Genomic DNA, 16,222 nt, shown 5'->3' on the forward strand with positions numbered 1-16,222 from the left:
AGTCTATTGAATACTGTGTTATATTTATTAGATTTAGATAATAATGTCTTTAATTTTCAGGGGACGAAGCCAAGCACAGGAGTTTTTCAATAACTGCTCTTCACACTGTTAAGTAAACTTAGCCCAGGTTACGTGAGATAAGGTGCGGGGAAGTTAGATTAAGTTAGTTAGGTATATTGAACCGATAACGATTTGTCCGATGGCGAAAATGTCCAAGTACCGTCTGCTTCATAAATAATCTACAACCCTTTCATTCCTGCTTTACTTGGTTCCTTTTAAAATAAATACCAAAAATATCATTACCCTGAAACTTTAAACCAGATAGCAATAACACACAGGTAAAACGAGTTTCATATTCAGAAATTTAATTTTCAAAGAATTTAAAGGAAAAAAAGCTATTTCTTTAGGACCAAATTGAAGTCCAAGTACCTTTGTAAAGCATAAATTACAATATAAATATGTGTAGTAAAACAAAATAAAATATGACCGAGACTCATGAATAAGATAATGGAAGATGCGCCACCTGTTGATCTACAAAGATAGTGTATTGACTAGTTGTCACGTCCAGTGGTCATTTATCAAGGTCAAGGACACTGCAGCTTTCCCTGTTATGCACAACGTCATGATAAAATGGGTGGAGCCTCCAGTATATAAGCCTGGCGTGTATATAGTTAGACAACAGTCTCTCTAGTGTTACACCTCAACATGGTTCTTAAAGTAAGCATAACAATATGATATGTAATGTTCGTGCAGCAGGATCAGTATTCGTCGTTATAAAATCGAATCCTGTTTAGTTTTCGTGTGTCTAATGATTCGATGTTTTTCAGGTTTATGTAATCGCTGCCCTTGTAGCCCTCGCCGTCGCTGACACATCCTACTCCCCTCCACGTCCCTCCTACAATGCTCCTGCCCCTGCTGTAAGATTTTACGACTTTTTTTTATCTACGGGCAAGAACATTTGTAGTTGTAGTTCTATTTAACTAATTCAGAATATCTTAATGGTATCCATCCAAGTTTTCTTATTCATTGGATAATTCATACATTATTTTTCCAATGTATTCCATGATCAAAACTTAATCTTAAATGATTTTGATTTCCAGGGTCCTGCCCAATATAACTTTGACTGGAACGTGAGGGACGACAACTCCGGCAACGACTTCGGCCACGATGAAGCTCGTATTGGCTACGATACTCAGGGATCCTATTATGTTCAACTTTCCGACGGTCGTCTACAGAGGGTTACATACACCGTGAACGGCGACTCGGGCTATGTGGCAGAAGTTGAATATCAGGGTGAAGCCCAATACTCAGCCTACCAACCCGCCCCCAGCTACCAACCAGCACCTACATACAGGCCTGCACCTACCTACACGCCCACCCCAAGCTACGCTTAAGATAATAACAGACTGATATAGGAGCTTTGCTTTCTTAATGCTTAAGTTGGATTCTGTTTAATTTATTAAACAAAATAAAATTATTTAAGACATAATCTCTTATAATCCTTATTCAGAATATAGAAAAGAAAAAGAGAATTTAAGGGATGCATTATTAATATTTAATTTAATAACGTTCTAAATGAGAACTATATCAGACTTAAGGATGAAAATAGTACTAAACAATATGTTATCTAGATCCATCATGTGTGTCACTTGTTAGTCTGTATAGTTAAACTAATATAAGTACATTAATACAATGGTGCATCATAAAAAAAACAGAAATAAATATCAATATTATGTTGTGTTCCTTGTGGATCTAAGTTACCCGATGCAGGTCAACAACATACTACCTGCACTTACTGTAAAAGAAACAAGAAACACCAGCCATATCAAAGTTGGACCAACTCAGCTGTCCAGAATGAAAATGTCATTCTTATTTTTTTTTAGTTTATCTCATCAGATCCACATACACATCCAGTTTCATATTAAATTGAATCTGGGACACAGTTATTAATTCCCACTTTGTATCGCCTGAGTCGAGTCGATCATTATTGTCGTAACCCTCCATGGACAAAAAGTTTATCTTTATTGAAGATTTATATTCCGACCGGTACATTATCAATATCGACTCGATTCAGGTGTAGATGTCCACCTTATATATTGAACAATTATTTAATTACAATTTTTCTTAGCCAGTTCTAAACTTAATCCACGAAGTCAATAACAAGAAATATTATGAAGCAGGAATAGAATAAAATGGATGTTAACAATAACTGCTCTTAATGCCGTCCACCTGTTTCATCTTCAGTTTATATATATATATATATATGCAATGCAAAGCTGTGTCGACTCATACGTAAGTTTTCACTGGTTGGAGGACAATATGTCACCGAATTATTCTTCGTCAGTCTATTGAATACTGTGTTATATTTATTAGATTTAGATAATAATGTCTTTAATTTTCAGGGGATGAAGCCAAGCACAGGAGTTTTACAATAACTGCTCTTCACAATGTTAAGTAAACTTAGCCCAGGTTACGTGAGATAAGGTGCGGGGAAGTTAGATTAAGTTGGTTAGGTATATTGAACCGATAACGATTTGCCCGATAGCGAAAATGTCCAGGAACCTTCTGCTTTATAAATAATCTACAACCCTTTCATTCCTGCTTTACTTAGGCCCTTTTAAAATAAATACCAAAAATATCATTACTCTGAAACTTTAAACCAGATAGCAATAACACACAGGTAAAACGAGACTTTCTGATTCAGAAATTTAATTTTCAAAGAATTTAAAGGAAAAAAGTTATTTCTTTAGGACCAAAGTGAAGTCCAAGTACCTTTGTAAAGCATAAATTACAATATAAATATGTGTAGTAAAACACAAAATAAAATATGACCGATACTCACAAATATGATAATTGAAGATGCGCCACCTGTTGATCTACAAAGGTAGTGTATTGACTAGTTGTCACGTCCAGTGGTCATTAATCAAGGTCAAGAACACTGCAGCTTTCCCTCTTATGTGCAACGTCATGAAAAAATGGGTGGAGCCTCCAGTATATAAGCCTGGCGTGTATATAGTTAGACAACAGTCTCTCTAGTCTTACACCTCAACATGGTTCTTAAAGTAAGCATAACAATATGATATGTAATGTTTGTGCAGTCTGATCAGTGTTCGTCGTTATAAAATCGAATCCTGTTTAGTTTTCGTGTGTCTAATGATTCGATGTTTTTCAGGTTTATGTAATCGCTGCCCTTGTAGCCCTCGCCGTCGCTGACACATCCTACTCCCCTCCACGTCCCTCCTACAATGCTCCTGCCCCTGCTGTAAGATTTTACGACTTTTTTTTTATCTACGGGCAAGAACACTTGTAGTTGTAGTTCTATTTAACTGATTCGGAATCTCTTAATGGTATCCTTCCAAGTTTTCTTATTCATTGGATAATTCATACATTATTTTTCCAAAGTATTCCATGATCAAAACTTAATCTTAAATGATTTTGATTTCCAGGGTCCTGCCCAATATAACTTTGACTGGAAGGTGAGGGACGACAACTCCGGCAACGACTTCGGCCACGATGAAGCTCGTAATGGCTACGACACTCAGGGATCCTATTATGTTCAACTTTCCGACGGTCGTCTTCAGAGGGTTACATACACCGTGAACGGCGACTCCGGCTATGTGGCAGAAGTTGAATATCAGGGTGAAGCCCAATACTCAGCCTACCAACCCGCCCCCAGCTACCAACCAGCACCTACATACAGGCCTGCACCTACCTACACGCCCACCCCAAGCTACGTTTAAGATAATAACAGACTGATATAGGTGCTTTGCTTTCATAATACTCACGTTGGATTCTGTTTAATTTATTAAGCAAAATAAAATTATTTGAGACATAATCTCTTATAATCCTTATTCAGAATATAGAAAAGGAGAAGAGAATTTAAGGGATGCATTATTAATATTTAAATTTAATAACGTTCTAAATGAGAACTATATCAGACTTAAGGATGAAAATAGTACAAAACAATATGTTGTCTAGATCCATCATGTGTGTCACTTGTTAGTCTGTATAGTTAAACTAATATAGGTACATTAATACAATGGTGCATCATAAAAAATACAGAAATAAATATCAATATTATGTTGTGTTCTTTGTGGATATAAGTTACCTGATGCAGGTCAACAACATACTCTTGAGGTAGTTTATAGTAGGCACCTACCAAACAGGGAGGTACTACCGCCGGAGAAGATATTGGAAGCATATTGTATTGTCTAATGGTAGACCCTGCTGCCATATGGCATCACAAAAATTGTGACCAAGTCCCAGGTTGCTGATCTGACTTTTTGCCTCATTTACACACAATTGTAGGTGTCAGTTGTTTCTCTTACTATTGACAACGCAACATACATACAGCATATAATTTCTCACGATTGGTCTGTATTTTTCATTTTTTTTATTTCTTTATGGTTCTTTATTATTACTATTATTAAAATTATTATTATTATTTTTTTTTTTAATTTCGTATTATTATTATTATTACTAATATTATTATTATTATTATTATTATCATTATTATTATTATTATTATTATTATTATTATTATTATAATTATTAATATTATTATTACATTTTCGCCCCCCAAGCCCGATGTGGGTCAGTGACCTCTGCCCGAATGGGCTAATCCCCGTATATAAAAAAAAAAAAAAAACTGCACTTACTGTCAAAAAAAAAAAAAACAAGAAACACCAGCCATAACAAAGTTGAACCAACTCAGCTGTCCAGAATGAGAAAGACGATCTCAATTTTTTTTAGTTTACCTCATCAGATCCACATCCATATCCAGTTTCATGTGAAATTGAATCTGGGACACAGTTTTTAATTCCCACTTTGTATCGCCTGAGTCGAGTCGATCATTATTGTCGTAACCATCCATGGACAAAAAGTTTATCTTTATTGTAGATTTATATTCCGACCGGTACATTATCAATATCGACTCGATTCAGGTGTAGATGTCCACCTTATATATTGAACAATTTCTAATTACAGTTTTTCTTAGCCAGTTCTAAACTTAATCCACGAAGTCAATAACAAGAAATATTATGAAGCAGGAATAGAATAAAATGGATGTTTACAATAACTGCTGTTTGCTATCAAAATGCTAACGTTGGAATTTATTAGGCGAAATAAAATAATCTAAGACATAATCTTTTATTTTCCCTATTCAGAATAGAGAAAAGGCGAAGAGAAGCCAAAAGATGTAATGGTAAAGAAACTGAACATTATTAAGATTTAATTTAATAACGTTTTAAATGAAAACTATATCAGATTTAAGAACGAAAATAGTACAAAAAATATATTATCTAGATACATTATGTATGTCACTTGTTACTCTGTATAGTTGAACTAACATATGTATATTAATACAAGGTTTCATCATAGAAATTACAGAAAGAAATATAAATAATCTCTGTTAAGTTTTCCAATACCAAATCTTGTCGTGATTCACCGTCGAATTAGTATTTTTTATACTAAATCTATTGTACAGCACCATAATGAAAAATATATTATTATAGTGTATTAATTCTGAAATTCTTGTATATCTTCTGGATAATGTAACTAAATCACATAACTGCTAATATTTCTTAGAACGAGATGACCTCTTAAAGAAAAGACACTTCAGAGAATTCTTTCTCTAATGTTTCTTTAGTGCTGTTGGACTAGTGTATTATTAACCTTACTGCGCACTAAAGACATTATAACGACAACAACGAACTCTTGTTATAGCTCGAGGACCAGCCTCTGGATTTTTGTTTTGGGATCAGATTTCTTGGAGGAAAGAAGCTGGGACCATCCTTGTACTGAATGTATATTTCTATTTGGTGAAAAAAAATGGTTTCATAAGCCAAATACTTTGTTTAGGTATTTACAAGTGCTATAGTGAATACATAAAATGATTATGATTTTTAAATAAAGTGATTATAGGTTTTGAAAAGTGAATATTAATTGAAATTTAACTTTCGTTAATTGATTATACCCATCTCAATTATTTATCATAGATTCTCTGACCCATCACTCTTAGATGAGACACACAGTATTGTATTTACCTAATGGATGTGTTACCAGATAAAAATCTACAAAACCCTTTCACTGAAAACATGTTACAGTAAATGTAGTAAATATAACAGAGTACGGTATACTCTTGGTCCAGTAAATCCTAGTATGTCACATCTGATCTACATACAATCTTTTTGGATTGAACCAGTTTAATCATGAGTGTGGTATCGATCCCAAGGCACAAGGTTTAAATTATTGCTTCAAGATATTCAGCCTAATATCAATGCAGTATCAATAATTGGATATATGTTCAGCATTATTTATATTCAACAACGTATGCCTTAGGTATTTTATTCTGGTTAACGTCAGACGAGTTTATTCAGCTGAAGCGAGCCCCTGCCAGCTCAAGGGTTAAACAAAAATACTTTACATACTTTTAGTTTGTCAAAATTCTAGACTGTCGCCTATGAGGTACTAAAGTTCGTGTCATATTTTGTCATAAAGATTATTTGTATTAATATCAATACCAACTGACTGATATTCAAACATATATATTATGTAAAACCGTTACCTTCAGCCAACACCTAATTAATAAGTCATTATGGGCTAAAACGACTCTGAAAAAATGGCCGATATAAAACACGTATCAGTCATTGGTAATTGTCGTCTGGCTTATGACAACCATGACGACTCACACGATTAACTCACCCATACATAGGCTTTCACTCAAACTGCATTAGGATTATTTCTTCTATTGACGTTTTTGTTCATCTGAGTCATTTTTATCGTGACGTCAGAGTCCACAGATATATTCTTAGTATACTGTATGTACTGCCAAAGCAAGTACTTTGGAAATAAAAAATAATAACAAGTTCTTCGGGTCTTTAATATATTATAAGCGTTTCCAAATAAGGCTCCTCAGGTTTTCAAAAATAACTTTCAATTCTTGAAATTCATCATATCATCATCATCAGAACCTTGACTATTTCCACCCCAAAACCATCTGTATAATAATATCCTATCGTCCATTAAGGTCATATTCTATCATTCCATAAATTAATAGTAGATAATTTATTTTGTTAACTTGTATTAGTTATTTTTTTTTATCTTGAATCCTTCAGAACTTCTTTTTATGATACTCAGTTAAACCTTACGGGAATTTATTTTATGTTTAACATTACATATTTGATAAATTTGGCGTCAAATCTTTAAAAGCTCTTACTCTACATTATCAGATGCATTACCTTAACTACATATTATTTTACCTGTAAGTTACTAGATGAGCAGAACAACAAACTATCTACAGTTGAAGCAAATTAGGACCAGGTACAAAAAATAAATAAAAAAAATTAAACTGATCAACTCTTTGTCCAGAATAAGACATCAGCTCCGTAGATATTAGTTTGGTAGATTTGATCGGCATCCATTACGACAGTTATGTCTTTATCTTAAACATGAGACACATAGTTTATACGATTGAGTCAGTTTGAAGTCTGACATTGGTCCTATAACACGATTTTTACAATAACTGTGACATACAGTTAGCACTCCACCTCTATTATTTTGATGTCGTACCGTTAATTGGGATTATTCAAACACATATAATAAAAAAGCTTTCGCTAGAGTTTTTCCGGGCTGCTTCTGAGCCTTGTTAAGACATTCACTAACTTACTCAGTATGAGATGTTTAAGTGGGTGTCAGTATATGATGCACCGGAGGAATCACTAGTAATAACAAAAAGGAACAGCACAAATGTGAAATAGAAAATTAAAAAATATACCCTTACCTCTTAAGTAACCACAAGAACTCACTGTTATCTGAAACTATTGATCATACCGAAAAATTGCTTCTATTTCTACAAAGCAATGAAAGTATGTCCTTAAAGAGGGTAAAGAAAACAATGATTCACTATTAAAACGATACTCCAAAGTAAAAAACAAACATAATAACAACCCACACATATCAATATCATCGTGAGTGAAAGGATACTAAATGCTTGAAATGCTAAAGAACAAGTAAGGCCGATTTCGCTCTAGAAAGATGATGGATGTCATTAAGCTCCTCGTATAGTATTATCTTTTCTCTGGCCTCCTCAGGTCGGAGTTAAATGGCGGCCAAGTCCCCTTGCCACTAACAGGGTCAAGGTCTCTATTGCTTTCCCTCTTACATTTAACGTCACGACAAGATGGGTGGAGCCTCCGGTATATAAACCTGGCGCGTCCATCAGTGGACACCAGTCTCGTTCTTCCCTCACACCTCAACATGGTTCTTAAGGTAAACAAATGGGGATGATTTATATTGCTGTGATCACTGTGCTTTGAAAAAAACTTGAGGTCCTATTTTACTTTGAATTTCCTCATGATTCGGTGGTTTTCAGGTTTTCGTCATCGCTGTCCTTGTGGCCGTCACTGTTGCTGACACTATCCCTTACACCCCTCCACGTCCCTCCTACAACGCTCCTGCCCCTACTGTAAGTTGTCGCGTGTGTTTATATCTTATGACTGAATCATATTTTCTCTACGATTTTATTTTTCATATAATTATGATAAAAATAAACTATATAATCCGTTAAATTGTCTTTGTCCTTAAGTTACGATATTTTTTATATATTTCCATGAGATGCTACGATTATAACTTGACTTGTGTGTCATTTTGACTTCCAGGGTCCTGCCCAGTACAACTTTGACTGGTCAGTGAACGACGCAAACTCCGGCAACGACTACGGCCACAACGAAGGTCGTAATGGATACGATACTCAGGGATCCTATTATGTTCAGCTTCCCGACGGTCGTTTGCAGAGGGTTACCTACACCGTGAACGGCGACTCCGGTTACGTGGCTCAAGTTGAATATGAGGGTGAGGCCCAGTACTCAGCCTACCAACCCGCCCCTAGTTATCAGCCAGCGCCTACCTATAGGCCTGCCCCTACCTATACGCCCACCCCAAGCTATAATTAACATAAGAACGGACTTATAAAAGAGCGCGGCCTTATTATGCAAACATTGGATTATGTGTAAACTATTAGACAAATAAATTGATCAAATAAATACCCTGTCTTAAAAAATATTGCGGAAATGAAGAAATGAAAGTAACAAATAAATACAATGGTCAGGAGAAACTATATATATATATATATATATATATATATATATATATATATATATATATATATATATATATATATATATATATATATATATATATCTTATAAAATCACACGGAGAATGGAAACAACGTTGCTTTCTCGTTTTTATCAAAATTATCTTATCCACGTTTTATTGTGGATTTACGTATATATATATATATATATGTAAATCCACAATAACGTGGATAGATAAAAATCTGCGGAAAATGAAATCACCATTGTCTTTTATTCAAGACGTCTTGAATAAAGACGAAAGCTCCGAAACAATATTATATATATATATATACTTCATTTTTAGTCCATATAACACGCGGACTTTGAACATATAATCAACGACCTCACCAGCAGGGAATCGAACCCTCGACCTACTGGGTGGACTAGGGAACGCTTACCGGCTAGGCCACAAGGACACTAAAAGCAGTTCTAGACTCTGTTATATTTCACACAAAGCCTGTTCATCGAGCTGATGGCGCCGTGAACCTCATTGGGAAACTGCCCGTGCCTCTTATGTGGTGTCAGTAGCATTTTACCGAATCCAGCTGGTATGAAACGCGAGGTACATATATATACTTCATTTTTAGTCCATATAACACGCGGACTTTGAACATATAATCAACGACCTCACCAGCAGGGAATCGAACCCTCGACCTACTGGGTGGGACTAGGGAACGCTTACCGGCTAGGCCACAAGGACACTAAAAGCAGTTCTAGACTCTGTTATATTTCACACAAAGCCTGTTCATCGAGCTGATGGCGCCATCAGCTCTATGAACAGGCTTAGTTCATCTAAATCGTTATTGTCGAAACCTCACTGATCATATTGATATAAATTCTTTTAGATCTATAATCTTAGATAATAAGGACATTTCAACATTACTCTCTTCATTGTTTTATGCAGAATAAGCTTTAATTAAAGAAACACACTACACAGTGTGCAATGAACCAGGCGGGAAATACTTGTGGCATTTTATACCAGAGGAAGCTACAGAGGAGAGAAGTCATGCTGAGGTCATTGTTGATCATTTAGTGAACTGGCTAAAAGAGAGAGGAGCAGACCAGATCCTTTTGGCCATAGGAGGTGATAGCACTAATGTGAATACTGGCTGGGAGGGAGGAGTAATGCATTATGTGGAGGCCAAGCTCGGCAGGAAGTTGGTGTGGATTGTCTGTGACTTGCACACAGGGGAGTTGAGTCTCAGACACCTAGTGACTGTACTGGATGAAGAGGCATTGAGCAACAACAGGTGGTAGGGCCCCTAGGGAAGGTGTTAGACACTGCCATTGAACTGGAGATCAACCCAAACTTCACGAGGGTCACTGTTGGTCCTCCTCTACCCAATCTCGCTCAGGAGGTAGTCAAGGATCTCAGCACAGACCAAACATATGGCTACAGAATCATCACTGCCATCAGATCAGGAGAGGTAACTCAGAGTCTAGCTCTCTTGGAGATTGGGCCAGTCTGTCACAGTAGGTGGCTCACCACTGCTCTAAGGTTCTGCAAATTGTGGATTTCCAAACATGAGCTGAAGGGTTGAAACATCTGAGGATAATTGTGGAATTCATAGTTAAATCAGAGCTGGGTGGAGGGTCTCAAGCATGTACTGTGCCAGCTGAAACTGCTCAAAGGGTCCGACGAAGGATGTGGTAGGAATAGTGATGCCTACAGTAAAGATATCAGCATGGTATGCACACTCTCAGGCTGTGCTCCAGGCCATACTGTGCAATGAGGTGGAGGAGGAGAGGAGGAAAGCTGTGAAAAGGATACTGGAAATCAGAGGTGAAGGACATAAGGACACACAAGTAGGAGAATGCAGTGTCAGGTCCAGGAAGACTCCTGACGTTAACCCATCATCCACCAAACTCTCGGAGCTTATTGGAGGGAACTCTGGAGTAACCGAGCCTCCACTGACTTGTTCCCTCACCACTGCTGCAATCATGGAGTTTCTGGATAGACCAATGGAAGTTCCTGCATGGCCCTCACACACACAGTCAGTAGAGAGGTGTGTGAGGATGACAACTGAAGCAGCACAACATGTTTACTGAAAGGAGAGGAGAGAGGCGTACATCAGGGGCCAGGTAGCCTGTAGGGAACTCATGTCCATAAACAGGAACAAGGAAGACATGACCACCTTGGTAAAGATCTAAAAACCTTTCTGGTAACCTGACTCTCTCATAAAATGTCGTTATATACAATACAAATATGCAAAAATTGCAAGTTTTTCGTGAATTTCTACTCAAAATATAAATAGCTCGGGGTGGTCAAATCCGGATTTTGAAGCCATATTTAGATTTAGCATACACAAATGTATAATTTATTTACTAGTTGTCTTTCAAACTCTAAACTTATTACTTTGCACACCTAAATTGACACCCCTAAAATGAGGTGAACAAAAAATTAATTATCTACAGTTGAAACAAATTAGTACAAAAAAAAAAAAAAAAAGCTGATCAACTGTTAATCCACAATAAGACATCAATTCCGAAGATAGTGGTTTGGTAGGTTTGATCGGCATCCATTACAACAGTTATGTTTTTATCTTAAACATGAGACACATAATTTATACGAAGGAGTCCGTTTCACAATTAGCCTGACATTGGTCTTATGACACGATTTTACAATAACTGTGACACGCACTCCACCTCTTGTATTTTAATGCCGTAGAGTTAATTGGATTTATTCAAGCACATATATTAAAATCTTTGCATTTAAGTTTTACTAGGCTACTTCTGAGCATAGTTAAGATATTCACTAGCTTACTCAGTATGAGATGTTTAAGGGGGTGTCAGTATATGATGCAGCGGAGGAATCACTAGTAATAACAAAAAGCAACAGCACAAATGTGAAGTAGAAAATTATTAAATATAAAAAATATACCCTTTCCCCATAAGTAAGCATAAGAACTCATTGATTCTCTATAAAAGTGCAACTCCAAAATAGAAATCACTCAATCATAAATCACACATATGAACATCCTCATGAGTGAAGCGATACAAGATGCTTCAAATGCTAAAAAGAAATATGACCGATTTCGTTCTAGGAGTGTGATGGATGTCATTAAGCTCCTCATGTATTATCTTTTCTCTGGCCTCCTCAGCAAGTTGTTAAATGGTGGCCAAGTCCCCTGGTCACTAACAGGGTCAAGGTCTCTGTTGCTTTCCCTCTTACATTTAACGTCACGACAAGATGGGCGGAGCCTCCGGTATATAAACCTGGCGCGTCCATCAGTGGACACCAGTCTCGTTCTTCCCTCACACCTCAACATGGTTCTTAAGGTAAACAAATGGGGATGATGTATATTGCTGTGATCACTGTGCTTTGAAAAAAAAACTTGAGGTACTATTTTGCTTTGAATTACCTCATGATTCGGTGGTTTTCAGGTTTTCGTCATCGCTGCCCTTGTGGCCGTCACTGTCGCTGACACTATCCCCTACACCCCTCCACATCCCTCCTACAACGCTCCTGCCCCTACTGTAAGTTGTCGCGTGTGTTTATATCTTATGACTGAATCATATTTTCTCTACGATTTTATTTTTCAATATAATTATGATAAAAAGAAACTATTTAATCCGTTAAATTGTCCTTGTCCTTAAGTTACGATATTTTTTATTTATTTCCATGAGATGCTACGATTATAACTTGACTTGTGAATCATTTTGACTTCCAGGGTCCTGCCCAGAACAACTTTGACTGGTCAGTGAACGACGCAAACTCCGGCAACGACTACGGCCACAACGAAGGTCGTAATGGATACGATACTCAGGGATCCTATTATGTTCAGCTTCCCGACGGTCGTTTGCAGAGGGTTACCTACACCGTGAACGGCGACTCCGGTTACGTGGCTCAAGTTGAATATGAGGGTGAGGCCCAGTACTCAGCCTACCAACCCGCCCCCAGTTATCAGCCAGCGCCTACCTATAGGCCTGCCCCTACCTATACGCCCACCCCAAGCTATAATTAACATAAAGACGGATTTATAAAAGAGCGCTGCTTTCTAATGCAAACGTTGGATTATGTGTAAACTATTAGACAAATAAAATGATCAAATAAATACCCTGTCTTAAAAAATATTGCGGAAATGAAGAAAATGAAAGTAACAAATAAATACAATGGTCAAGAGAAACTATATATATATATATATATATATATATATATATATATATATATATATATATATATATATATATATATATATATATATATAGCCTATATATATGAAAAATATTAGACGTATTTTAGCCTTGGTAGGAAAAATTATAAGAGCTAAAAGCACTGCCTGATGGATGAGAGATATGAAACATATAATTAATATTTGTAATTCTCGTATAGCTGATGATAACCTCGCTGAACACACGCAGTTGACTTCCTCATATACACACTATTTACATTATCCGCTTCAATACTCTTAGGGTCCTGAGTAATTACATACTTTATAAGGGTGATTCAGCAAAGAGTACATTAAATTGGAGGATGAAATCCTTGGATAATTCTAACCCACAACGTCTCTGTGATAAAATGTCAGTTTCTGCATAGTTTCCATGTTACAATACATTGATGCTGTTGTATTAATGAGAGTGAATTTGATGTGAAACCACCGAAAGGTTTTTGTATTAATTTATTCTTAGATGTCTTATATACAGCAGTGCAGTATTATACAGATGGCTGACACAGGTGCAATGAAATAGGGACCGTGACGACCGAATGAGATAAAGTCACTTATAGGGGGAGGGGGTTTCACTTCAAATTCACTCTCATTAATACATCTTAAATGTATTGTAACATGGAAACTATGCAAACCGGTCATTTTACCATAGAGAAATTATCGTGTAGAATTATCCATGGATTTCATCCTCCAATTTAATGTACTCTTTGCTCAACCACACTGTACTGTATATAGCACGGAGGTTTACGTTTTCATTCAACTTGTATTAGGAATATTCATTCTATTCACAGCTTAGTTCATCTAAATCGTTATTGTCGAAACCTCACTGATCATATTGATATAAATTCTTTTAGATCTATAATCTTAGATAATAAGGACATTTCAACATTACTCTCTTCATTGTTTTATGCAGAATAAGCTTTAATTAAAGAAACACACTACACAGTGTGCAATGAACCAGGCGGGAAATACTTGTGGCATTTTATACCAGAGGAAGTTACAGAGGAGAGAAGTCATGCTGAGGTCATTGTTGATCATTTAGTGAACTGGCTAAAAGAGAGAGGAGCAGACCAGATCCTTTTGGCCATAGGAGGTGATAGCACGAATGTGAATACTGGCTGGGAGGGAGGAGTAATGCATTATGTGGAGGCCAAGCTCGGCAGGAAGTTGGTGTGGATTGTCTGTGACTTGCACACAGGGGAGTTGAGTCTCAGACACCAAGTGACTGTACTGGATGAAGAGACATTGAGAAACAACAGGAGGTCGGGCCCCTAGGGAAGGTGTTAGACACTGCCATTGAACTGGAGATCAACCCAAACTTCACGAGGATCACTGTTGGTCCTCCTCTACCCAATCTCGCTCAGGAGGTAGTCAAGGATCTCAGCACAGACCAAACATTTGGCTACAGAATCATCACTGCCATCAGATCAGGAGAGGTAATTCAGAGTCTAGCTCTCTTGGAGATTGGGCCAGTCTGTCACAGTAGGTGGCTCACCACTGCTCTAAGGTTCTGAAAATTGTGGATTTCCAAACATGAGCTGAAGGGCTGAAACATCTGAGGATAATTGTGGAATTCATAGTTAAATCAGAGCTGGGTGGAGGGTCCCAAGCATGTACGGTGCCAGCTGAAACTGCTCAAAGGGTCCGACGAAGGATGTGGTAGGAATAGTGATGCCTACAGTAAAGATATCAGCATGGTATGCACACTCTGAGGCTGTGCTCAAGGCCATACTGTGCAATGAGGTGAAGGAGGAGAGGAGGAAAGCTGTGAAAAGGATACTGGAAATCAGAGGTGAAGGAGATAAGGACACACAAGTAGGAGAATGCAGTGTCAGGTCCAGGAGGACTCCTGACGTTAACCCATAATACACCAAACTCTCGGAGCTTATTGAATGGAACTCTGGAGTAACCGAGCCTCCACTGACTTGTTCCCTCACCACTGCTGCAATCATGGAGTTTCTGGATAGACCAATGGAAGTTCCTGCATGGCCCTCACACACACAGTCAGTAGAGAGGTGTGTGAGGATGACAACTGAAGCAGCACAACATGTTTACTGAAAGGAGAGGAGAGAAGCGTACATCAGGGGCCAGGTAGCCTGTAGGGAACTCATGTCCATAAACAGGAACAAGGAAGACATGACCACCTTGGTAAAGTTCTAAAAACCTTTCTGGTAACCTGACTCTCTCATAAAATGTCGTTATATACAATACAAATATGCAAAAATTGCAAGTTTTCGTGAATTTCTACTCAAAATATAAATAGCTCGGGGTGGTCAAATCCGGATTTTGAAGCCATATTTCGATTTAGCATACACAACTGTATAATTTATTTACTAGTTGTCTTTCAAACTCTAAACTTATTACTTTGCACACCTAAATTGACACCCCTAAAATGAGGTGAACAACAAATTAATTATCTACAGTTGAAACAAAATAGTACCAGATATAAAAAAAAAGCTGATCAACTGTTAATCCACAATAAGACATCAATTCCGAAGATAGTGGTTTGGTAGGTTTGATTGGCATCCATTACAACAGTTATGTTTTTATCTTAAACATGAGACACATAATTTATACGAAGGAGTCCGTTTCACAATTAGCCTGACATTGGTCTTATGACACGATTTTACAATAACTGTGACAAGCACTCCACCTCTTGTATTTTAATGCCGTACAGTTAATTGGAATTATTCAAACACATACATTAAAAATCTTTGCATTTAAGTTTTACTAGGCTGCTTCTGAGCATTGTTAAGATATTCACTAGCCATTTTAGCATGAGAGATGTTTACAAAATAGTATATGATGCAAGGAGGAATTAGTAATAATAAAAAGAAGCAACAGTACAAATGTATGTAGGAAATTATTAAATATAAAAACATACCTTTCCCCATAAGTATATATGAACTCATTGATTCTTCTA

At 36.9% G+C, this 16,222-nt stretch overlaps 4 protein-coding genes across 4 annotated transcripts; all 4 read left to right on the top strand.

Moving 5' to 3' along the window:
• The first annotated feature begins 680 nt into the window (after positions 1-680).
• LOC121877806 (pro-resilin-like) lies at positions 681-1,484 on the top strand. The gene is made up of 3 exons (XM_042383683.1): positions 681-717; positions 828-917; positions 1,101-1,484. Exons 1-3 carry the CDS (start codon positions 706-708, stop codon positions 1,392-1,394), a joined length of 396 nt encoding a protein of 131 aa, XP_042239617.1. The 5' UTR covers positions 681-705; the 3' UTR covers positions 1,395-1,484.
• A 1,506-nt stretch (positions 1,485-2,990) lies between these two features.
• On the top strand, positions 2,991-3,830 carry LOC121877810 (pro-resilin-like). The gene is made up of 3 exons (XM_042383686.1): positions 2,991-3,062; positions 3,173-3,262; positions 3,447-3,830. The coding sequence occupies exons 1-3, from the start codon at positions 3,051-3,053 to the stop codon at positions 3,738-3,740; spliced, it is 396 nt and encodes a 131-aa protein (XP_042239620.1). The 5' UTR covers positions 2,991-3,050; the 3' UTR covers positions 3,741-3,830.
• A 4,359-nt stretch (positions 3,831-8,189) lies between these two features.
• On the top strand, positions 8,190-9,041 carry LOC121877831 (cuticle protein 7-like). Its single transcript, XM_042383717.1, has 3 exons — positions 8,190-8,268; positions 8,372-8,464; positions 8,658-9,041. Exons 1-3 carry the CDS (start codon positions 8,257-8,259, stop codon positions 8,949-8,951), a joined length of 399 nt encoding a protein of 132 aa, XP_042239651.1. The 5' UTR covers positions 8,190-8,256; the 3' UTR covers positions 8,952-9,041.
• A 3,308-nt stretch (positions 9,042-12,349) lies between these two features.
• On the top strand, positions 12,350-13,187 carry LOC121877808 (cuticle protein 7-like). The gene is made up of 3 exons (XM_042383685.1): positions 12,350-12,412; positions 12,518-12,610; positions 12,805-13,187. The coding sequence occupies exons 1-3, from the start codon at positions 12,401-12,403 to the stop codon at positions 13,096-13,098; spliced, it is 399 nt and encodes a 132-aa protein (XP_042239619.1). The 5' UTR covers positions 12,350-12,400; the 3' UTR covers positions 13,099-13,187.
• The last annotated feature ends 3,035 nt before the right edge of the window (positions 13,188-16,222 follow it).

The sequence above is a fragment of the Homarus americanus genome, unplaced genomic scaffold (assembly GCF_018991925.1).
Source record: "Homarus americanus isolate GMGI-L3 unplaced genomic scaffold, GMGI_Hamer_2.0 scaffold24523, whole genome shotgun sequence".
NCBI classification, from domain to species: Eukaryota; Metazoa; Arthropoda; class Malacostraca; order Decapoda; family Nephropidae; genus Homarus; species Homarus americanus.

Excerpts from the sequence above, each read along its gene's own strand:
- LOC121877806 (XM_042383683.1), top strand. Across the intron at positions 918-1,100 it reads ACAATGCTCCTGCCCCTGCT|GGTCCTGCCCAATATAACTT; the intron begins GTAAGATTTTAC and ends TTTGATTTCCAG.
- LOC121877810 (XM_042383686.1), top strand. Across the intron at positions 3,263-3,446 it reads ACAATGCTCCTGCCCCTGCT|GGTCCTGCCCAATATAACTT; the intron begins GTAAGATTTTAC and ends TTTGATTTCCAG.
- LOC121877831 (XM_042383717.1), top strand. Across the intron at positions 8,465-8,657 it reads ACAACGCTCCTGCCCCTACT|GGTCCTGCCCAGTACAACTT; the intron begins GTAAGTTGTCGC and ends TTTGACTTCCAG.
- LOC121877808 (XM_042383685.1), top strand. Across the intron at positions 12,611-12,804 it reads ACAACGCTCCTGCCCCTACT|GGTCCTGCCCAGAACAACTT; the intron begins GTAAGTTGTCGC and ends TTTGACTTCCAG.